Source organism: Odocoileus virginianus, chromosome 2 (assembly GCF_023699985.2).
Source record: "Odocoileus virginianus isolate 20LAN1187 ecotype Illinois chromosome 2, Ovbor_1.2, whole genome shotgun sequence".
Lineage (NCBI taxonomy): Eukaryota > Metazoa > Chordata > Mammalia > Artiodactyla > Cervidae > Odocoileus > Odocoileus virginianus.
In genome coordinates this window covers 45,763,249-45,788,378 of record NC_069675.1, presented here as the reverse complement: position 1 = coordinate 45,788,378, position 25,130 = coordinate 45,763,249, and the positions used below count along the sequence as shown (strand labels likewise).

Below are 25,130 nucleotides of genomic sequence, written 5' to 3'. Positions count from 1 at the left end.
GCCCTGCCGGGGGAGAGGGCGGGAGTCTGCTGTGAGGAAGGTGAGGTCTCTGCCCTCATCCTCCACGCGTTTCAAAGGTTTTGGGAGGCGACGCCGCTGTCCCGCACCAAGTGATCGCGCGTGTGTGATCGCTTTCTGCCGTGGGAGGTCAGAACAGGGTCATGACTCCATGTGATTCCAAATGAAGCAGATGAGGCTCAGAGAAGTCAGGGTGCTCAGGAGGGCCTCTCGAGAGTGCTGATGGAGCAGGACCCTAACTCCAGTCACTTCCTTCCTTGTTGAGTCGTTACTTAACCGAGAGAGCCTTCTGGGTAACCCAGGGCCAGCGGGCCCGGAGTGACCAAGACCCAGGCCCTGTCCTCAAGAGCACACACTTGAGAGGATGAAAGAAAGCTAACTAAGAGTGACACAGAGTCTGATGCTGAGAAAGGTGAGCTGGGGCGCCGGGCTGGGCCAGGGGCACATCCAGACCTTGGCCATCAGATTCCGGAAGAGCTGAGAAAATTATCATATTCTCTACCTTTCTCACACGTGCAATTCCTGTTAAAATAACACTGAAATGGGGAGTTAGCAGCTGATCAACAAAGATTCCCTGGTGGCCCAGGTTTGATCCCTGGGTCAGGAAGATACCCTGGAGATGAAAATGGCAACCCATTTCAGTATTCTTGTTGGGAAATCCCACGGACAGAGGAGCCTGGTGGGCTATAGTCCATGGGATGGTAAGAGTCAGAGATAACTTAGTGACTAAACCACCATCACTATACCTAGGATTATAATTGCTACCTTATGTAGTAATTCTGTATTTAACTTTTTGAGTTTTTAAAGCTATTTTTATAGCAGCTATGCCATTTTACATTTCTACCAACAATGTATGAGGTTTCCAGTTTCCCCACATCCTCACAAACACCTGTTACTTTCTATTCTTTCTTTCTTTTTTTAATATATCCATTCTAGTGGCTGTGAGGTAGTATCTTATTGTGGTTTTGATTTGTATTTTCTTAATGACTAATGATGTTAGATATCTTTTCATATGCTTATTGGCCATTTGTATTTCTTACTTGTATGTCTATTAAAATCCTTTGCCATTTAAAATTTTAGGTTTTCTTTTTGTTGTTGAATTTTAAGAGCTCTTTATATATTCTGGATACTAGACACTTCTCTGATATATGATTTGCAACTATTATTTCCCATACTGCTAGTTGTCTTTTCACTTAGTTAATAATGTCTTTTAATGTACAAAAGTTTCAAATTTTGATGAAGTCCAATATTTCTATTTTTCTTTTGGTCTTGTATTTGGAATCAATTGCTGAATACAAGGTCATGAAGATTTACCCTGAAATTTTCTTCTAAGAGTTTTATGGTTTTAGCTCTTATAATTCAGTTATTGATCCACTTTGAGTTCACTTTTATATACAGTGTGAGGTAGGGGTCTAACTTCATTTTTTTGCAAGTGGTTATCTAGTTATTGTAGTGTTATTTGTTGAAAAGACTATTCATCCCCCATTGAATAATCTTAGTATGCTAGTTGAAAATCAATTGACCAAAGGTATGGGGTTATTTCTAGACTCTCAGTTTTGTTGCATTGATATATATGTGTAGCATTATGCCAGTAACACATGGTTTTGATTACTGTAGTGTAACGGCCAATTTTATGTCAACTTGACCAGACCACAGATACCCAGATACCTGATTAAATGTTACTTCTGGGTGTGTCTGTGAAAGTGTTTCTGGAAGAGAGTAGCATGTGAATTAGTGGGCTGAGTAAAGTAGATGGTCCAACCTCATGTGAGTGAGTAACACCCAATGTGTTGAAAGGCTGAGTAGAACAAAAAGGTGGAGGGAAGTTGGATTTGCCCTCTTTCTGCTTGTTGATCTGTGCTGAATATTGATCTTTTCTTGCTCTTAGCACTCCTGGTTCTCAGGCCTTTGGACTAGAACTGAAATCTACACCATTAGCCTTCTGGCTCTCAGGCCTTTCTTTGAACAACAAAACCCAATACATGTAGTTGTGTAGTAAGTTTTAAAATGGAGATATGTGATTTGCCCAGCACTGTTCTTTTTAAATATTTGGGACCCCTTATATTTCCACATGAACTTAAGAATTAGCCTTTCCATTTCTGCCCAAAAAAAAAAAAAAAAGATGTCGAAATTTTAATGGGATTTGCTTGAATTTGTAGATTGCTTTGGGTAGAATTGCCATTTAAACAATATTATGTTTTCCATTCCATATTATGTTTCCATGAACACAGAATGTCTTTTCATTTATTAAGGTTTTCTTTATTTTCCTTTTGCATTTTATTTTTTATTTCAGTGTACAAGTCCTTCACTTTTTTGGTTAAATTTATTCTTTGGTATTTTATTTTTTTAGATGCTATTTTAAGTTGAATTAGTTTCTTAATTTCCTTTTTAGATTGCTCATTGTTGGTATATAGAAACATAACTGATTTTTTGTGTGTTGATATTGTATCCTACAACTTTGCTTAATGTTTATTAAATGGAATAGTTTTTTTGTGTGTGGATTCTTGGAGATTTTCTACATACAGGATCATGCCGTATGAGAATAGAGATAGTTTTCCTTTTTCCTTTTTAATTTGGGTGTCTTTTATTTATTTTTCTTATCTAATTGTGCTAGTAAAACTACCAGTATAATATTGAATAGCAGTGGGTGAAAGCAGATAACCTTGTTTCATTTTTGATCTTAAGAGAAAGCTTTCAGACTTTAACCATTGAGTATAATGTTGGCTATGGTTTTGCCATATACGTGTTGATGAAGTTCCCATCTATTGCTAGTTTTCTGAGTGTTCTTACCATGAAAGTGTATCGGATTTTGTCAAATGCTTTTTCTGTTTTCATTGAGATGATCATGTGGTTCTTTTCCCCTTTGTCCTATTAACGTGGTGTACTACATAGATTAATTTTCTTATGTTGAACCCCTGCGTTTCCAGGATAAATACCATTTGGTCATGATGTGTAATCTTTTTAATATGTAGTTGGGTTTGTTGTTGTTTAGTTGCTAAGTCACGTCCTAGTCTTTTGCAGCCCCATGGACTATATATAGCCCACCTGACTCCTCTGTCTGTGAAATTCTCCAGGCAAGAATACTGGAGTGGGTTGCCATTTCCTTCTCTAGGGGATCTTTCTGACCCAAGGATCAAACCTGTGTCTGCATTAGAAGGCAGATTCTTTACTGCTGAGCCACCTGAGAAGCCCGGGTTTAGCTTGCTAAGATGTTGTCAAGAATTTCTGCATCCATATTCATAAGGGACATTGGTCTCTAATGTGAGCTTTGTGTCAGTTCGACCACGGAGCTGCTTTGGCTTGTGAATGCTTTTAGAACTGAAGCCATTCCTGTGCTGTAGTCAATGTGGCGAAGGGATTAATGACTGTGAATCATCAAAGCTGAGCCACGTTTCCAGTTTTGCTCTCCAGCCTCTGCAGGCTGTGCTGATCTAGAAAAGCTTTCTTGCCCTCATGCCTTCCATTCAGCAAACAAGTAGTTTTCTCAATCGTATGCAGGAAATAACAAACGATTTCATCGTGGGGGACAATGATGTAGACTTCTGAGCTTTCTAGTCAAGAACTTTCAAGTTAAGGAGCTCGAGATGATGCGAAATACATCTGAAACAGCTCAGTGGTTATTGCCTCCTGATGAAGCAAAACTAGCTTGGATCCTCCTAGAAAGCCCTCACCATTCAACCTAAATCTTTTCCCAGGGACTTCCCTGCTGGTGCAGTGGCTAAGACTCCACATTCCCAATGCGGGGGACCTGGGTTCCATCCTTGGTCAAGGAAATAGACCCCACATGCCACAATTAAAATATGGTGCCACCAAATAAATAAAACATATTTAAAAAAGAAAAACCTTTCCCAACCTCCAGACACAGCTTTAGATATAACTAACTATTCATAAAGTCTTCCAGATTGCCAGTTATTCATTATTTGAATCTTAATCTTATCTCATACTGCAACATGTCAGCCCATAGACTCTACAAGGTGTGGTTTAGGCTGGTGTTCCCAACCATTTGTTATTCACCTCTCACTTTTATTTTTCCAGATTATGTCTTCCAGGATTGCATTTTCTTTAATTGATTTTTAAAAGAAAAGCTTGAGTAAGTTTTTTTATTTTTAAATTTTTCTTGGAGTTTATTGGGTTTATAGTGTGTTAGTTTCTGCTGTACTGAGACGTGTATCAGTTATACATGTGTGCGTGCTCACTCAGTCATGTCTGACTCTTTGTGACCCTATGGACTGTAGCCCACCAGGCTCCATTGTACACGGGATTCTCCAGGCAAGAATACTGGAGTGGGTTGCCATTTCCTCCCCCGGGGATCTTCCTGACCCAGGGATTGAACCCATATCTCTTGTGTCTCCTACATTGGCAGATGGATTCTTTACTACCAGTGTCAACTGGGAAGCCCATACATATACATATATCCACTCTGTTTTAGATTCTTTTTCCATATAAGTCATTTCAAAGTATTGGGAAGAGCTCCCTGTGCAGCACTGTATTGCTTATTAGTATCTATTCTTATATAGTAGTGTGTACATGTCAATCCCAGTCTCCCAGTTTATCCCCCGCTACTTTCTGAACTGGTAACCATAACATTGTTTTCTACACCTGTGACTCTATTTCTTAAACTTATTTTTTTAAAAATTCTCATAACAAGTGCCATAAATGGAAGGTAACTGCTACATATACCATGCAAACAAAAGCTGAAGTCAGCAGGGGAGGTTAACAGCCCTGGAGAGGGGTGTAAAGACACGCCAGCACTGAATGGAGCCTTCTCCTTGCTGAGCAAAAGGAGAGGACGAGAACTAAAGAGTGAACCACCTTCTCCCTGTGTCACTTAATGTTTGGTGCTGTGTTCATGCATCCCTTAAGGGAGCATTTGGAAGCAAGCGTGGGAAGAGCACTGGGTCGGGGGTCTCAGAGAACCTAGGTTGGAATCAATACTAGGATATTCCACCCCATGAGGTCTTGATTTCCTTCTCTGATAAGAGGAGGTTGAGATACCAGCCTTGGGGACTTACCTGGTGGCCCACTGGTTAAGAATCCACCTTGCAGGGCCGGGCTCGGGCTCCCGGCGGGCACTGCGCGGCGCGCGGCCCCAGCCCCCCGGGGCGCGCGCCCACCCCGCCCCTCACGGCTGCCTGGCGTGGGCGGCGCCACCTTCCCCTCCCCCCGGCGGCGGCCCGGCGCGCAGCGCTGCTCCCCAGCCCCCCTCCCCCTCGAATGTGACCAGAGCTTGAGGCGCGCAGGGCCGGAGACGCCGCAGACCCGGGACTCGGAGCAGCTCTTCAAGTCTGCAATAAAAAATGGCCTCCAATAAAACTACATTGCAAAAAATGGGAAAGAAACAAAATGGAAAGAGTAAAAAAGTTGAAGAGGCAGAACCTGAAGAATTTGTAGTAGAAAAAGTACTGGATCGCCGTGTAGTGAATGGGAAGGTGGAGTATTTCCTGAAGTGGAAGGGATTTACAGATGCAGACAATACTTGGGAACCTGAAGAAAATTTAGATTGTCCAGAGTTAATTGAAGCATTTCTTAATTCTCAAAAAGCTGGTAAAGAAAAAGATGGAACAAAAAGAAAATCTTTGTCTGACAGTGAATCTGATGATAGCAAATCAGAGAAGAAAAGAGATGCTGCTGATAAGCCGAGAGGTTTTGCCAGAGGTCTTGATCCAGAACGAATAATTGGTGCCACAGACAGCAGTGGAGAATTAATGTTCCTCATGAAATGGAAAGATTCCGATGAGGCGGACTTGGTACTGGCAAAAGAGGCAAATATGAAGTGTCCTCAAATTGTAATTGCTTTTTATGAAGAGAGACTAACTTGGCATTCTTGTCCAGAAGATGAGGCTCAATAATTGTTTGCATTGCCTTTTATATATATTTATATATATATATAAAATGTGGGTCTTGGTTTTTTGATTTATTAGTGTGAAGAAATAACTACATTCTAATGAAAATCAGGTTTGATATGTTTGTTTTGAAGTAATATTGGGGAAGTTACATTGGGTTTTTTGTTTTTTTTTTTCCATCTGTAGCACCGGTTACTTTGAACAAATAAAAGCTTTCTGTAGTTGCTTCCTTCAGTAGGGAAAAAAAAAAAAAAAGAATCCACCTTGCAGTGCAGGAGACGTGTGTTTGATTGCTGGTCAGGGAACGAAGAACCCACGTGCTGTGGAGCAATGCAGCTAAGCCTACACATTACAGCATTACAATGTGAGAGACCATATGCTTCAAAGAAGGATCCTGAATGACACAACTAGGACATGATGCAGCTAAATAAATAACTAAATATTTTAAAAGACATCAAATTGTACACTTTATATATGTATATGTCAATTATAGCACAACAAAACTGTTAAAACATATCCAACTTATTTAAAAAAAAATACCAACCTTACATGTCTCACCGGATTGCCTTCAGGGACAAAGGAAATCAGAGACTTGATTTTTAAATGTTTGTTCAATTGAACTTGGAGGGAGGCTAAGTCAATCATTCTCAGAGGGAACAGAAACCTCTGGGAGAGGGCATGTTCTGTAGACGAAAGGGGCCTATGTTAATTGTCTCAGTGTTTCAGGTAGGGAGAAGGAGCTACTGGCATTTGTGTGTGTTGCGCTTGCGTGCTTAGTCATGTCTGACTCTTTGTGACCCTATGGACTGTGGTCTGACAGGCTCCTCTGTCCATGGGGTTCTCCAGGCAAGAATACTGGAGAGGGTTGCCATTCCCTTCTCCAGGGGATTTTCCTGACTCAAGGTTCGAACCCGTATCTCTTAAGTCTCCTGCATTGGCAGTTGGATTCTTTACCACTGTGCCACGTGGGAAGCCTCCTGGTTTTAAGCAGTTGGGGACGAAGGATACCAGATGTTTTTTCCCTGATAGCTCAGTTGGTAAAGAATCCACCCGCAATGCAGGAGACCCCGGTTCCATTCTTGGGTCGGGAAGATCTGCTGGAGAAGGGATATGCTACCCACTCCAGTATTCTTGAGTTTCCCTTGTGGCTCAGCTGGTAAAGAATTTGCCTGCAATGAGGGAGATCTGGGTTTGACCCCTGGGTTGGGAATATCCCCTGGAGAAGGGAAAGGCTACCCACTCCAGTATTCTGGCCTGGAGAATTCCATGGATATAGTCCATGGGGTCGCAAAGAGTCGGATAGGACTGAACGACTTTCACTCACCAAACAACGAAAAATGGATGCTCCCACAGCCTGCAAGACTCTCAAACTTCATCTAGATCCACTTCCGGGTGTCTACCTGCTCATCATGACTCTATCCCAGAAATGAGCTCTATTTTATACATCAGCAGAGGCTTCCTTCTCACTTTTCTTCTTTGTATTTCACTTGTATTTCATCCTCTGCTTTATCTTAAGGCCTAGAACAATGACAAGAATTCAATATTTTTTTCACTAAATGAATAGATAAATGCTTGTTTTCCTATTGGGTTGTTCATATTTTTTTTTATAAAATGGTAGAAGATATGTGTCTGTTAGGGTTATATCATTCAGGGCCAAATCAAGAGACAGACCGTACCACTAATTTGAATAGAGAAAATTAGATATAAAGAATTTTTAACTAATTAGAGGTGGTTAACAAGAATCCTCCTGCAGTGCAGGAGACCTGGGTTCGATCCCTGGGTTGAGAAGATACCCTGGAGAAGGGTATGGCAACCCACTCCAGTCTTCTTGCCTGGAGAATCCCCATGGACCGAGGAGCCTGGTGGGTTACAGTCCATGGGGTCGCAAAGAGTTGTACACAACTGAGTGACTAAGCACCATAACCAAAAGAGGTATAAAAAAACCTGAGGCAGGGACAGGCAAGCTTCTTGTGTAAAGGGCCAGGTGGTAGATAGTTTAGGCTTTGTGGAGTAAGAGGCTTAATCAAGGATATTATGTAGCTGCTTATAAAACAACACTGAAAACAAATTTCCACCATCTTTGTAATAACTGAGTACAAGCTTTGCTAATAAAGTTCTTTAATGAGAAGAATAGGATCCACTGTTTTGGGATAACATTCTGCTACTTTGGGGTTCAAATGTGAAAATTGTCCTTAGATGGAGGACTGTGCAAATACAAGAGAGGGCTGGATTTAACCTGCAGGCTGAAGTTTGCCCACCCTTGATCCCTGAGGGAGGAAGAAGGTAGGAGGGACTGAAAAACTGAAGAGAGGCTCCTGTGACCCAGGTTCAGACCTCTGCAGAAAGAACATAAATGCCCCAGGTTACACAGTCTTTCAGTAACAAAAAAATATGTCAGAGGACATGGGCTGCCACTAGGTCACACACCAAAGTCAGGGAGTTGCTACCATGAAAAACTGGGAAACACGCAAAGCTGGGAAAAGGAAGAAAAGTCCCTTCAGCTCCCAGTTTATGGTGTGCCTCCAGCGCCTTCTACTGGCAGAGACTAGCAAGGCAGCTGGCAAAGGAGACTGGTTTATAGGGTCTCAAAGAGCAAAGATGCTCATGAGGCAGTCATTTGATAATGGCACAAGAGATAGTAATAGAGAGTGTTGCACATATTTTTTTTCCCAATCTGTTTCTTACCTTAAAAAAAATGTTTTTTTTTGTTTCAAAGGTAGGGACTTTCCTGGCGGTCCAGTGGCTAAGACTCCTTGCTCCCAATGCAGGGGGCCTGGGTTTGATCCCTGATTTGGAACTGGATCCCACCTGCCACAACTAAGAGTTCTTGGATGCGACTAAAGATTCTGCATGCCACAACAAAGATCAGAGATCTCAAGTGGTGCAACTCAGGCCAGGTGAAACCAAATGTCGACTTAAAAAATGCACAGTGTCAGAGTTGCAAGTTAAGTTTCATTTGGGGCAAAATGAGGATTGCAGCCCAGGAGATAGCATCTGAGATAGCTCTGAGAAATTTCTCCAAAGAGGCAGGAGGAAAAGGTGAGTATATATATGATTTTTGCTGAAGGGGGAATACATTCAGTCAGCATACATTTTTCTAGAATGTTTCTAATAGTCTCATGAAGCTTTTGCTAGTCAAGAGAAACAGTCATCACCATGAAGGATTTAAGTACTCTTCTAGATATGGGGAGATTCAAGAATTAGGCTTATAAATTTGGCCCCTGAAAATATCTAACTATCTGAAGACCTGTCCTGCTAGTTTCCGCAGCCCCACGTCAGCACAGAGAGCCTCATTTCTGCCCTCCCCCCTGAACTCCTTTCAGACAGTGTTAAAGGTCAGCAGCTGCAGCAAAACATGATTTACTCCTTATAGAGGTAAATGGCAAGTGCCCACGGCAAGTGCCAATTTGTAGTTGACACAAATAAATAACAATTTTTAAAAAAAGATTGATCTGTTAAAAACAACAACAAACCAGTGACCCAAATGATAATCTTTCACACTCAAGGAAATGGAGTCAGAAGAAACTCTGGTAAGAGGATTCATTTTTACTTTCTTCTCTGGAAGAAAATGGTATTTGGATTCTTTTTTATTGTGAATGATAGACTAGGATTCGTTAGTTCTAGCACCCTGATCACTAAAGAATAAATATTTTGAGTAGAAACTAAAAGTTGATATAAGGAGTAAATCCTTCAGCATTGATTTCTTAAAATCTATATTCTTAACAAAGTGTACCAGTCTTTCAAAAGTTTATTCCAACCCATTTCTTCTTTTGTACTCTAAAACACCTTCATTATGTTGTTTGATGAGATAGATTCACAAGAAAACAGAGATGCCCAATCCAACTTTCAGCCAATCAGGTCTTGCCATGTGGAGACTCCCGGATGTAGACCTTGCTGACTTAGGTGCCTGGCTGGGTCTTCAGCTTTGACAAAGGGACACAACAACATGGATGGTATCATCTTGCTGGCTTACATCATATCTTGAAACCAACTGGGTTTTATATTTGATATATTTGAACAGAGTCAGAGGTGGGGATCTAATTTTATATTCTTTGAAGTGTTGTTGCAGGAAGGGGACCCCTTCTAGGGCCTGAGGTTGGGCTCTTATATAACACTCAGAAATGAATTGTCCGAGCTGACAAAGCAAGAGACTTCATTGGGAAGGGGCACCTGGGTGGTGAGCAGGAAGGTCAGGAAACCCAGGAGGACTGCTCTGCCACGTGGCTCACAGTCTCGGGTTTCTGTGGGGATGGGATGAGTTTCTGAATTGTCTCTGGCCAATCACTTCCTCAGGGCCCTTCCTGGTAGCATGTGGTTCACTCAGCCAAGATGGAATCCAGAGAGAAGGATCCTCTGGAGGGAGGATGGTAAAATATATGGACTGGGGTCTCCTCTGTCTTTCTGACCTTTCCCGAGTTCTTCTGGTTGGTGGTAGCTGTTAGTTCCAGGTTTCTTACTGGGATTTCCTGTTATAAAATAGCTCACGTAAGTGACTACTATCTAGCCTGGCCAGGGATGGCTGTTTCAATTAGTGTCTCCCCTAACCGTATGTCCAATGAATTGCTTCAATACCATGTAATCCAGCCTTTCCAATGGATCCAAATCATTTAATATCTGGGGCCCAAATCCCCAGCATCAGTAACCACCGCCGAGAATAGCTTGATCCCACAAGTCCCACTCTTGGGTGCTGTGTTTGCCAGGATGCTTCTTCTCTCTACTGGACCTTCTTCTTCCCTCCTTCCTGGTGTCCCAATTGTGGGTGCTCTTCTTTCTGTGTTTGGACTTCTCTGTGCTGCCTGGCTCCACCTTGGCCTTCCTCTTGTTCTCTTTGTAGGAATCTCCATCCTTGTGGTTCTTCCTCTTCCACTCTGCCTGCTCCTCGCCACCGTGTCCTCCTCCTTCCTTTTCCCTGGATCTTCTCTTCCAGCCTCTGTCTTGGTCTCTATCTTGATGGATGCTGGTGAGGTACTCTGAGATGCAGCTAGCCTCATCTTTGTGTTGTGTGGCGTGGGGACCAGTGATCGTTCCTTGCACAGGAGGCCTTGGAAACCACCAGTTATTGAAGAAATGGTCGCGTTTTTTCTGACAGTGACTTACAAGTTCCAGTCTCTGTCTCAAGTGATGACTGCTGGACAGTGGGGATGAGTGACTTTCCACTGTTTTTGGCCTTTTGTAGGAACCACAAGACTTGTGGGGCTGCCTGAAGGGGAAGCCCTGCTCCAGAACTGGAGGTCGGGGTGCTGTGTGGTCACTTTCTCTGTATGCAGAGTCTTCTGTCCCCTTTCTAAAGCAAACCTCTGGCTTTAATCCTCTGGCTCTCTGCTTTCTGATGTAATCTTGAAGTTCATGTTGAAAAGAGTCACAAGTTTTAGAATTTTCCGTTATGCTGACTATGGATTAATCTCTGCCAAGGAAGATGAAGAAAAACTTTCTGTTAGTTGTTTTGCTGTAAATGTATGCTTTTTCTTTGAAAAGACCAGGTCGTCAAATTTCTAGTGGAGATTATATTATTATAATCATGTACTATAAATACCATGTAGCTATTGGTTTTGAAAATATATGTATATTGAAAATATTTATGTATTTTGTATATATATTTTGAAAATATTGATTTTAAAAATATATGTAGCTGTCAATACCATGTAGCTCTTGATTTCCAGACAAACACCCCAATCAAAAAATGGGCAGAACACCTTAATGGACATTTCTCCGAAGAAGACATCACACTGGTCAGAATGACCATCATTCAAAAGTTTATGGATAACAAATGCTGGAGAGGGTGTGAAGAAAAGGAAATCCTCTGACACTGTTGGTGAGAGTGTAGTTGATGCAACCACTAGGCAATGAAATATGGAGGGTCCTCAGAAAACTAAAAGTAGAGTTACCATATGATCCAGCAATCCCACTCCTGGTCATATACTGGACAAAACTGTCATCCAAAAAGATGCAGGTATACCTATGTTCATAGCAGCACTATTTGCAATAGCCAAGACATGGAAGCAACTTAAATGTCCATCAGCAGATGAATGGAAAAAGAAGCTGTCTGCATATATACAACGAAACACTGCTCATCCATTAAAAAGAACAAACTAATGCCATTTGCAGCAATATGGGTGCAGCTAGAAATTATCATAGTAAGTGAAGTAAATCATGAAAGAGAAAGACAAATACTGTATGATATCACTTATATATGGAATCTAAAATATGGCACAAATGAACCTAGGTACAAAACAGAAATGGACCTATAGACATAGAGATCAGACTTGTGGTTGCCAAGGGGAGATGGGGAGGGAGAGGGATGGACTGGTAGTTTGGGGTTGGTAGATGCAAACTATTACATTTAGAATGAATAAACAACAAAATCCTACCGTATAGCATGAGGAGCTATATCCGGTCTCCTGGGATAAACCACAATGGAAATGAATATTAAAAAATGAAATGTATATATGTGTAAAACTGAGTTGCTTTGCTCTGTAGCAGAGACTGTCACAACGTTGGAGATCACTTATACATCAATAAAAACATATGTGGTTTTGACACAGACTGAGAATCATAAAATACAACGGACTAAGAAAATTCGTCCTAAAACACTGTGTAAATTTGAGGATCTGGGAAAATATCATTAAAAAAAAATTATTTACTAATTTTTGGCCGTGCTGGGTCTTTGTTGCTGTATGGGCTTTCTCTAGTTGCAGCGAGTGAGGGCTACTATTCGTTGTGGTGCACGGGCTTCTCACTGCAGTGGTTTCTCTTGTGGAGTGAGGGCTCTCGGGTACTTGAGCTTTAGTAATGGAGGTACTTGGGCTTAGTATTTGCAGCTCCCGGGCTCTATAGCACAGGCTCAGTAGTTGTGGCACATAGGCTTAGTTGCTCTGAGGCATGTGGAACCTTCCCATACCAGGGATTGAACCCGTATCTCCTACATTGACAGGTGGATTCTTTACCACTGAACCACCAGGGAAGCCCTGGGAATTTTAGACATCATTAATGTCTAAAATTTATCAGTGGTTATCACTAGGTTCAGAGATTATAGATGATTTCAGTTTTTCTTACTTGTACTTTGTGTTTTTTTGCCATAAATAATACTACTTGTATGGTAAAAAAAAAAAAAAAGAAAGTCAAGTCATTTTAAGACAGCAGAGAAAACATCAGGCAAATAAATTATTCGTAAATTCTACAAAAACAGAACTGGCTAGTCCTTGTGTTATGTGCCAAGAAAGAAATAAAAGAGCTTTTCAAACATTTGTGTTTTGATCTCATAGGTGGGATAAAAGAACAGAGAAAGATTCTACTTATTGTGATAAAGTCTAGACCTATTCTTCTTCTTTTCTTTATTTTATTTTTTTTTTTTTTACAAATGAGAAACTGAGTTAGAGTTTAAATAACTTACTTAAGGTCACACAGCCAGAAAGTAGAAGAGCCAAACATTGAACCGAGGCAGAGGATCCAGAGCCTGCTCACTTAACTACTCCAATATTGGTACCAACCTTCTAGGTGTTATAAAGACTAGAAGAGTGATGGGTGCAGAGACACAGGTCAGTGCCCATCAGCTATTACTATTCTCATTAGGAAGCTGGAATGATGGCTAGCAGCATTTAATGTGTTACTGGTGGCCTATTCTGAGAACTTTGTCTCTATTTTACGTTAGTGTTTTGTCTTTCTAGTTAATTAAAATAAACACCTATTTGTGCTAAAAGTTAAAAAAAAAAAAAAAAAGTCACACCAGCCATATACACTGTAAAATCAAATAGTGGATTTTGGGTGGTAAAGAATCGATCCCTGGTCTGGGAAGACCCCACATGCCTCAGGGCAACTAAGGGCAACTAAACCTGTGTGCCACAACCACTAAACTGGAGCTCTAGAGCCTGTGCTCGGCAACAAGAGAAGTCACTGCAAATGAGATGCCAATGCGCTGCAACAAAGCGTAGCCCCCACTTACTGCAAGTAGAGGAAGCCCGAGCACAGCAATGAAGACCCCTCGAAGCCATAAACAAAAATAAATAAAATTCCTTTTAAAAAAACTGAGCTGATTTCTCTCTCCAGAGGTAACTACTGGACATATGACTATTATGGGGTGCCCATGGACTGAGGCTTGCCAGAGTCCTCTGTCCATGAGATTTCCCAGGCAAGAATACTGGAGTGGGTTGCCATTTTCTTCTCCAGGGGATCTTCTCAAGGGATTGAACCTGGGTCTCCCATATTGCAGGCAGATTCTTTACTGTCTGAGCCACCAGGAATGCTCTATATTACTGTGTTCCTGAGGACTAAAACTTTGATCAAACAGGCAGGAGGTCAGATTGTGCATTCTGGTTTGCAACCCAGCTTTTCTTCCCAAACAATGTGTTCAGACTCATTTTCTACTTCAATGCACAAAGTTTGTACCTTGTCTTTATGGGAGCTTCTTGGTGTGACAGAACAGGCATGGACCATGATTCTTTAAGAAAACAAACAGGGATTTCCCTGGTGGTCCAGTGGTTAAGAACCTGCCTTCCAATGCAGGTTTGATTCCTGGTGGTGGAACTACGGTCCCACATGCCATGCAGCAGCTACGCCCACACCCTACAACTAGAGAGCCCTCCAGCAGCAACTAGAGAGAAGCCTGTGCACAGCAAGACCCAGCACGGCTAAAAAAAAATTATATATTAAAAAAAAAAAATTATATATATAATTAGCTTTAAAAAAATCAGATGCCGGAAAATTTAGGTCCTCCTAATTTTTAGCTTTGGTCACCAAAGCAGCAGTGTTCTGCAGACACTGACCAAGCGGCCTGGGTCCGTGGGGCACTGTAGGGTGCTGCCAAGTGGCGCTGGTGGTAAAGAACCTGCCCGCCCATGCAGGAGATGCAAGAGACTGCAGGTTCAGTCTCTTTGCCAGGAAGATCCCCTGGAGAAGGGCAGGGCAACCCACTCCAGTATTCTTGCCTGGAGAATCCATGGACAGATGAGCCCGGCAGCCTACGGTCCATAGCATCCCACAGAGTGTGCAGCTGAGCAGCAGCAGGGTGCTGGCCCAGAGGTGGGCTGCCAGGCTAAGGCCCTCCTCCTTGGGAAGGATCTGCTCCTGAAACATTCTTGGTCAGAAAGAAAACTTCCTCCCCTAAATAGAACTTGAGAGGGGTTTGAATTTGTAGGAGAGTTCAGCTTTTTTTTGTGGGGAGTTCAAACTGATTCTGGATTCTGGTGAGGTGATTTCAGAGAGCCATCCAGTCATTTCCTCATTGTGGAAGGATGAAAGTGAAAGTGTTCGTTGCTCAGTCATTTCCAACTCTGCGATACCAGGGACTGTAGTTCTCCAAGCTCCTCTGTTTATGGAATTCTCCAGGCAAGAATACTAGAGTGGGTGGCCATGCCCTTCTCCAGGGGATCTTCCTAACCCAAGGATTGGACCCAGGTCTCCTGTATTGTAGGAAATTGTAGAAACCCAAGTTGTCTGCATTCTTTACTGCCTGAGCCACAAGGAGGGTGGAATGCAAAGTCCCTGAAAGGACTTAGCCCCCAACACACACACCCCCCAGGGCATAGGTGGGATCTGAGAGCCTTTTGGCAGGTTACAACTCTGGGCAAGTGTGGATCTGGAGTCAGGCTGCCACATACTCATGCTGTTGACTTATGTCAATAGTGAAGGACAAAGAAGCCTGGCGGGCTACAGTCTATGGGGGTCACAAAACAGTCAGACCACTTAGCGGCTAAACCATCACCACCACGCCTCCTAAATATGCAACATAAACAGTCTTAACAAGCACTAGTAAGAGAGGGGTGTGGTCCAGACCTGTCCACTGGGAGGTGGGTGGGAGGGGACAGGGCTGGGGAAAGCAGGCCCTGCTTACATAGGGCTTGGATATAGTCAAACACAGAAAATGTGTGCACTGTGAGATCTGCCAAGCCTGGCCTATTTTACCTACTACACACCCCTGGAAGCTACTTAGAGTCCTTCTTCCTGGCTACCACCTACCCAGTCTAACCCTGGTCTCTTCACCAGTGCCACATACCAACCTCCATCCATTTTCACCCACCCCTGAAACCTTCTCCAGGAAAAAGCAGCCAGAGAAATCTTTTTAAAGTCAATCTGATTATAGCCGGCACCCTATGCTCCATATCTACAAATGTGAAATCCAAATACCAGAGCCAGACTGTATTCATAGCCTGAGTCACATTATACAAGCGACCTGAGTATGGGGGCAGGGGCATCCTGGGACCAATTCCCACAGACCAAAGGACAACCGGATGTCTGCTCCAGCCAAGTCCCTCTGTTTCTTACTGTGCTAAGATTGTCCTTTTTCCCATGACTCAGCTGGTAAAGAACCTGCCTGCCAATGCAAGAGATTCGAGAGACATGGTTGGATCCCTGGGTCAGGAAGATCCCCTGGAGAAGGAAGTGGCAACACACTCCAGAATTTTTGCCTAGAAAATCCCACGGACAGAGGAGCCTGGTGGGTTACAGTCCTTGGGGTCACAAAGAGTCACTCAGGACTGACTGAGCTAGCATGAACGCACACAAACACACACAAAAGTCCCCAGGCCACCCACGTCTGACTTCTGACTTCTACCTACTCTTCAGTCTCAAGTACCAGCTGCAACTGCTGCCTGCCTTTCTGTTTCTGCACCCCACCCTCCCAGCCTTTATAGAATCCATGCTCCCTCTGGTCTCTACCCCCAACCCCCATCAGCTTCTCCCTTTCTTCATGGTCTGCCAGGTTATCCCTTTCCAGCCTACTCCACCTCATCTCTGGTCCTCTGGCTTTTTTTAGTTGGGATGCTCTATATTAAGACAAATTTGGCTACACCATAGAGGAGGAAGCAAAATTTGTTAAATAGATAATAATATCACATCTGGTTAAAACCAAGTCCTTGAAGACATTTCCTTCTGCTCAGAGCTCACAACATTCCCTCCCCCTTCCCATTGTTCTCACTCCCGGAGATGGAGATTCCAGTCCACTTTTCTCCCAGGGAACTTGTAGGAAGTTTGGGGAGCTCGAACTGCCTCCCTGCTCTCCATCTCCCTCCACTCCTGTCATTCCTTCCATGGTTCAGACTGGAACCCTAGGATACACTCGCTGTTCCCTACCTCACTGGGCAGCACCATCACAAGTCCTGCTTGCTCTGCAGGATTGGGGACTTCCCTGGTGGTTCAGTAGTTAAGGCTCCCCTGCTTCTAATGCTGGGGGCCTGGGTTCAATCCCTGGTCAGGGGATAAGATCACACATGCCTGAGGTCCCCATTGGAGCCACACACACACACAAAAAGCATCCAGGAAGGGAGCATTTCTTTGCATGGAAGCTGTTCCTGTAGGGGGTGGGACCATATCTCCGCTGTATCACAGCTTTGTTGTTGTTGTCTTAAACAATAGTCTTTATGTTTACACAAAGCAGTACAAAATGAGGCAGTTCCTCAAAGGGTGACTTGGAGCTAGAAAATCCATCCTGAGCATGAAAGTGTTAGTTGCTAAGTCATGCCTGACTCTTTATGACCCTATGGACTCTGTAGCCCACCAGGCTCCTCTGTCCATGGGATTTTCCAGGCAAGAATACACGAGTGGCTTACCACTTCCTTCTCCTCACTGTCCCTTCTTAATTGGCCTTCTAGCTTCTGCTTGATGAGTCTGTTTCCAAACCAGCAGTCAGAATAATTATCTTTGTTTGTCTAAACTTTTTATTTTTTAAATTATGAAAATATGACTGCTATATCCTTCCACTTATCTGTATATTCATTATATTAATTTTTGAGAGTTTGATGTTGAAACTCCAACCTAAAACCTTATCTACCAAAAAAAAAAAAACAATTATAATATGGTGGAATTATATGTAACCTTGTTCTGTATTTTCTAAGTCTCCTGCAAACGTGTTATCTTGCAGAACACTTGCAAAATAATTCTTTGAACGTATGTAATCCTGGTCAGAAAGCAATGGCACCCTGCTCCAGTACTCTTGCCTGGAAAATCCCATGGACAGAGGAGCCTGGTAGGCTGCAGTCCATGGGGTCGCTAAGAGTAGGACACAACTGAGCGGCTTCACTTTCACTTTTCACTTTCCTGCATTGGAGTAGGAAATGGCAACCAAGTCCAGTGTTCTTGCCTGGAGAATCCCAGGGACGGTGGAGCCTGGTGGGCTGCCATCTATGGGGTCACGCAGAGTCGAACACGACTGAAACGACTTAACAGCAGCAGCAATCCTGGTCAAATCATCACTCCTCTGCTCAAAATCCCTTGGGTACGCTTCTTTCCTAAGAAGGAAGCCCAAACCCCCAAGGGTGCCTACAAAGCCCAGCCACTATTGGTAGTCTCACTTATCTGAAGTTTCTGGTTTCTCTCTGATAACCCTCCTCTTGTTCCTCCTTTCTAGCCTTCATTCTCCCTGCAAGAGAGGATGCTTGGGCACCCTCTAACTTAAGCTCTTGGACTGTGGATCCCAGGGGAAGACTCTCCTTTTTTTTTTCAACCTTAATTTGAATATTATCTTCTCTCAGTTTTGACTGTCCCTCCCCCAACCCCAGGACACCCTAGGTCTGTCCCCTGATTTATTTTTCTCCAGGGCACGTATCTAAGACAGTAGCTCCGGATGTTGTTAAAATGCTGATTCTGATCCAGTGAGTCTAGGGTGGGGCCTGAGATGCATTTTTGAATGCAGCCCCGGGTGATGCTGGATGCTGCATCTGACATACATCTGCATCTGACATACATTTTTAAACTGAAAAATTTGGTCTATTTTTCATCTTAACCACCCTCCAATAGAAATCCCTCACCAAGGAAATTCTGTGGCCATCCAGTAGTTAAGCTTAAGTGCTCCCACTGCAGGGGGTGTGGTTTGGATCCCTGGTTTGGTAACCAAGATCCCACATACAGTAGAGTGACCAAAAAATTAAAAAAAAAAATCCCTTTTTTAAATTAAAAGGATTTCCCTGGTGGCACAGTAGATGAGAATCTGCTTGCCAATGCAGGGGACACGAGTTCCATCCCTGGTCCAGGAAAATTTCGCATACCATGGAGCAGCTAAGGATGAAAGCCACAACCACTAAGCCCATGTGCCCTAGAGTCTGTGCTCTGCAATGAGAGAAGTCCCCGAAACGAGAAGCCCATGAACTGCAAGAAGAGTAACCCCTCTTCACCGCAACTAAAGAAAGTCTGGGCAAAGTAATGAAGACTCAGTGCAGCTAATAACAATGACAAAAATTTGAAAAGAAAAAGAAATATTTCACCCAGCAGAGATTCCTTATTCACTGCTGTCTCATATCAAATTGTGCTGACCTAAGGGCATGCACGCTCAGTTGTGTCCAACTTTGAATTTTGTGACCACATAGACTGTTGCTCGCCAGGACCCCCTATCTATGGACTCTCCCAGGCAAGAATACTGGAGCAGGTTGTCATTTTCTCCTCCATGGGATCTTTCTGATCCAGTGATTGAAGCCAAGTCTTTTGTCTCTCATGCACTGGCAGGCAGATTCTTTACCACCATGCCACCTGGGCCAAGGTAGATGCCTAATCACACTTGCTAAATGAATATGGGAGGGAAGAAGGGCCTTGGCTTCTCTCCATACTTTGCCCCCACAATTCCAGGTGCCCTGGGAAGCCCAGATCCAAGGAGTCCTACCTGCCTCAGCCATGCTTCCCACCCACCACCCTCCAGTTTGCCCCTCAAGCCACCACCTCTCCCAGCTAGCACACCCAAAGCCATCAAACAGGAGTGAAAAAAAAAAAAAAGCAACCCATTTGGCTCACCTTTAACCTGGAATCACCACCATGCATGCACTAGTTTACTGAGAGAAATTTCCACAGATGGAACCCTTATTTCTCGAGCCTACAAGTCTTTGGGGTCATGTAAGTAGAAGACCTGTGGGCCCACAGAGAGCAGAGTTTTGCCTGTCTAGTACCTCAAAAGGAAAGAAGGAAGGAAGGGAGGGAGGGAGGCAGGAAGGGATCCCTAGACAGGGGTATGTTTTACTCAACTCCAGGAGAAGAATCCCAACTTGTTTGCAGCACAGACTTCTCTGCCAGGTACCCTGGAAGCAGGGAAGCTGGGAAGCAGGAAGCCACGCCTCTTTGTCTGGGGATTTCAGGTTTTAGAATCTCACCATCTCACAGCTCCAGGCTATCAGGAGAAAGAAATCCAATCAGAGCATTTAAGGTGATTTAGGAACACTTAGGGCTTCCCTTGTGGCTCAGTTGGTAAAGAATCTGCCTGCAATGAGGGAGACCTGGGTTTGATCCCTGGGTTGGAGTATCCCCTGGAGAAGGGAAAGGCTATGCACTCCAGTATTCTGGCCTGAAGAATTCCATGGACTGTATAGTCCTTGGGGTCACAAAGAGTGACAGGATGGAAGACTTTCACTTTTTCTTTCTTTCAGGAACACTTAAGCTCATCACCTTGGGACACAATCTCAAATCTAAACCTTACTATTCTATCCTGTTTGAAGAGTTTAGTTTGAAATATTTTAAAAATAAAGCAAGCCATTCTCAAATCATAAAATATAGCACACAAGCAGAAATGTGCACGAACAAAAACCTACAGGATGATGATTTATTACAAAGGAAAAGTTTATCAAACTCCAGTTTTGGTTGGTAAATAAAACACTGCCATGCCCTGGATCCTTTCTTTCTTAATCTTAACTCCCCAGCTGTGTGATTTTTTATGGTCATCTCATCCTTGCTCTTTATAGTTTATCACTCAAGTATAAATCTCAAACTATGATACCTTTTTCTTGGTTATAACTTTATGTAAATGGAATCATATCACATACAGTTCTTTTGTTCTGAATTTCACCACAGTACACTCATTTTCATGGTGGTATGATATTCCATTCTATGAAGAAAATATACATACATACACAACCACAGTTCATTTATCCATTCATGGGCATCATGAGGGTTTCCAGTCCAGGGCCATTTTTAAACAACATTGTCATGTATATTTTTACATACATCTCTAGGTATACTTCAGCCTGCATTCCCATAGCCTGTATACCCAGTAGAGGAATGTCTACAATTACAGTCTACATGGTGTGGCACATTTAGTTTTATCAGACACAGTTCCATCTGTGGGACACTGTTTTTTATCAGAAACAGTTTTTCAAGAGGTTCTATCAAGAGGTTAAATCCTCCCAGAATCATTTGGGTGTTTTACATTCTTTCTAATACTTGGAATTGTCTGACTTTAAATTCTGCATTTAATTGCAACGATTAGAATCAATAGTATTTCCATGCTCACAATGAAACTGAGTATCTTTCCTAATGTCTATTGACCACTTGGATCTTCTGGAGTTCTCAAGTGAGGTCTTCACTGGGTCTGTGTGTATGAGATCTCCTACTCTGTGCCTTGCATCTTCATTCTGTTGGCAGTATCTTTTGATGGACAGAAGTTCTTAATTTTAATGTTGTTAAAGTTAATAATTAAACAGCACTTTTTTGTGTCATATTTAAGATGTGATTTCCTAACCTTAGACCAGAGTTTCTCCACCTCAGCACTACTGACATTTCAGTTTAGGTAATTTTTTGATGTAGAGGTTGTCCTGTGCATTATACAACATTGGACAACATCCGTGTTCTTTACCAGCTAGATGACAATAGCAACATCTACCCCAAGTCTTTTAAATTAATTAAATAAATTAAATTAAATTAAATTAATTTTTGGCTATCTGAATTGCAGCACATGGATCTTCGCTGGATGTTTGTTGTGACATGCGGGATCTTTAAGCTTGGCCTTGAGTGCACTGGTGTTTCCCTGGTGACTCAGTGGTAAAGAACCTGCCTGCCAATGCAGGAGATGCAAGAGATACAAAATATGTTGGGAAGATCCGCTGGAGTAGGAAATGGCAACCCACTCCAGCACTCTTGCCTGGAAAATACCATGGATAGAGGAGCCTGGTAGGTTACAGAGCACAGAGTCTCAAAGAGCTGGACACAACTGAACAATTGAGCACACACAACAAATCAAATCCCAGAGACAGAGTTTTGGTAAAGTAGAAAAAGATAGCTTTATTGCTTTGACAGGGAAAGGGAGATACATCAGGCTTATGCTTTGAAAAATTATGTGCCAGAGAACTTGAAGGTTGTTATAACAGCAGGTCAAAGCTGAGGTCTCTGACAAGAATAGGGTGTGAGCAGGGCTTGTACTCCCTTAATCTCATTTTAGGTGGGTGGTTTCCTAATCTTGATGTGTTTGTCTGGTTCCTTTAATCTTGCCTCAGGTGTTTTTTTGGCTGTTTCTCCCTTGATTAAGTGTTTCCCTGATCAGTTCAGTTCAGTCACTCAGTCCTGTTCTCTTTGTGACCCCATGGACTGCAGCACACCAGGCCTCCCGTCCATTACCAACTCTTGGAGTTTACCCAAACTCATCTCCGTCGAGTTGGTGATGCCATTCAGCCATCTCATCCTCCATCATCCACTTCTCCTCCTGCCTCCAATCCCTCCCAGCATCAGGGTCTTTTCCAATGAGTCAACTCTTCACATGAGGTGGCCAAAGTATTGGAGTTTCAGGGTCAGCATCAGTCCTTCCAATGAACACCCAGGACTTATCTCCTTTAGGATGGACTGGCTGGATCTCCTTGTAGTCCAAGGGACTCTCAAGAGTCTTCTCCAACACCACAGTTCAGAATCATCAATTCTTCGGTGCTCAACTTTCTTCACAGTCCAACTCTCATATCCATACATAAGCACTGGAAAAACCATAGCCTTGACTAGACAGATCTTTGTTGACAAAATAATGTCTCTGCTTTTTATATGCTATCTAGGTTGGTCATACCTTTCCTTCCAAGGAGTAAGCGTCTTTTAATTTCATGACTGCAATCACCAGCTGCAATGATTTTGGAGCCCCCCAAAATAAAGTCTGACACTGTCTCCACTGTTTCCCCATCTATTTCCCATGAAGTGATGGGACCAGATGCCATGATCTTAAGTTTCTGAATGTTGAGCTTTAAGCCAACTTTTCACTTTCTTTCACTTTCATCAAGAGGCTTTTTAGTTCCTCTTCACCTTCTGCCATAAGGGTGGTGTCATCTGCATATCTGAGGTTATTGATATTTCTCCCGACAGTCTTGATTCCAGCTTGTGCTTCCTCCAGTCCAGCGTTTCTCATGATGTACTCTGCATATAAGTTAAATAAGCAGGGTGACAATATACAGCCTTGACATACTCCTATTCCTATTTGGAACCAGTCTGTTGTTCCATGTCCAGTTCTAACTGTTGCTTCCTGACCTGCATATAGATTTCTCAAGAAGCAGGTCAGGTGGTCTTGTAGTTCTAATCTCTTTCAGAATTTTCCAGTTTATTGTGATCCACAGAGTCAAAGGCTTTGTCATAGTCAGTAAAGCAGAAATAGATGTTTTTCTGGAACTCTCTTGCTTTTTTGATGATCCAGCAGATGTTGGCAATTTGATCTCTGGTTCCCCTGCCTTTTCTAAATCCAGCTGAACATCTGGAAGTTCATAGTTCACGTATTGCTGAAGCCTGGCTTGGAGAATTTTGATCATTAGTTTACTAGCGTGTGAGATGAGTGCAATTGTGCAGTAATTTGAGCATTCTCCGGCATTGCCTTTCTTTGGGATTGGAATGAAAACGGACCTTTTCCAGTCCTGTGGCCACTGCTGAGTTTTCCAAATTTGCTGACACATTGAGTGCAGCACTTTCACAGCATCATCTTTTAGAATTTGGAAGAGCTCAACTGGAATTCCATCACCTCCACTAGCTTTGTTCATAGTGATGCTTCCTAAGGCCCACTTGACTTCACATTCCAGGATGTCTGGCTCTAGGTGAGTGAGTATACCATCATGATTATCTGGGTCCTGAAGATCTTTTTGTACAGTTCTTCTGTGTATTCTTGCCACCTCTTCTTAGTATCTTCTGCTTCTGTTAGGTCCATACCATTTCTGTCCTTTATTGAGCCCATCTTTGCATGAAATGTTCCCTTGGTATCTCTAATTTTCTTGAAGAGATCTCTAGTCTTTCCCATTCTATTGTTCTCCTCTATTTCTTTGCATTGATCACTGAAGAAGGCTTTCTTATCTCTCCTTGCTATTCTTTGGAACTCTGCATTCAAATGGGTATATCTTTCCTTTTCTCCTTTGTTTTTCATTTATTTTTATTAGTTGGAGGCTAATTACTTTACAATATTGTAGTGGGTTTTGTCGTACATTGACGTGAATCAGCCATGGAATTACATGTATTCCCCATCCCAGTCCCCCCTCCCACCTCCCTCTCCACCCGATTCCTCTGGGTCTTCCCAGTGCACCGGGCCCGAGCACTTGTCTCATGCATCCCACCTGGGCTGCTGATCTGTTTCACTATAGATAATATACCTGCTGTTCTTTCAAAACATTCCACCCTTGCCTTCTCCCACAGAGTCCAAAAGTCTGTTCTGTACATCTGTGTCTCTTTTTCTGTTTTGCATATAGGGTTATCATTACCATCTTTCTAAATTCCACATATATGTGTTAGTATGCTGTAATGTTCTTTATCTTTCTGGCTTACTTCACTCTGTATAATGGGCTCCAGTTTCATCCATCTCATTAGAACTGATTCAAATGAATTCTTTTTAATGGCTGAGTAATAGTCCATGGTGTATATGTACCACAGCTTCCTCATCCATTTGTCTGCTGATGGGCATCTAGGCTGCCTCCATATTATGGCTATTATAAACAGTGCTGCGATGAACATTGGGTTACACGTGTCTCTTTCAGATCTGGTTTCCTCAGTGTGTATACCCAGAAGTGGTTTTGCTGGGTCATATGGCAGTTCTATTTCCAGTTTTTTAAGAAATCTCCACACTGTTTTCCATAGTGGCTGTACTAGTTTGCATTCCCACCAACAGTGTAAGAGGATTCCCTTTTCTCCACACCCTCTCCAGCATTTATTGCTTGTAGACTTTTGGATAGCAGCCATCCTGACTGGCGTGTAATGGTACCTCACTGAGGTTTTGATTTGCATTTCTCTGATAATGAGTGATGTTGAGCATCTTTTCATGTGTTTGTTAGCCATCTGTATGTCTTCTTTGGAGAAATGTCTGTTTAGATCTTTGGCCCATTTTTTGATTGGGTCATTTATTTTTCTGGAATTGAGCTTCAGGAGTTGCTTGTATATTTTTGAGATTAATCCTTTGTCTGTTGCTTCATTTGCTATTATTTTCTCCCATTCTGAAGGCTGCCTTTTCACCTTGCTTATAGTTTCATTTGTTGTGCAAAAGCTCTTAAGTTTAATTAGGTCCCATTTGTTTATTTTTGCTTTTATTTCCAATATTCTGGGAGGTGGGTCATAGAGGATCTTGCTGTGATTTATGTTGGAGAGTGT

General features: G+C 42.7%; 1 protein-coding gene and 1 long non-coding RNA gene across 2 annotated transcripts; both read left to right on the top strand.

The window, feature by feature from the left end:
- Positions 1–25: 25 nt before the first annotated feature.
- LOC139039104 (uncharacterized) lies at positions 26–12,398 on the top strand. Its single transcript, XR_011492296.1, has 3 exons — positions 26–430; positions 4,054–4,108; positions 8,578–12,398. It is a non-coding gene; the product is annotated as an uncharacterized lncRNA (long non-coding RNA).
- Positions 5,286–6,119, top strand: LOC110134796 (chromobox protein homolog 3). The gene has a single exon (XM_020889474.2). It carries the CDS (start codon positions 5,316–5,318, stop codon positions 5,865–5,867), a length of 552 nt encoding a protein of 183 aa, XP_020745133.2. The 5' UTR covers positions 5,286–5,315; the 3' UTR covers positions 5,868–6,119.
- Positions 12,399–25,130: the final 12,732 nt, after the last annotated feature.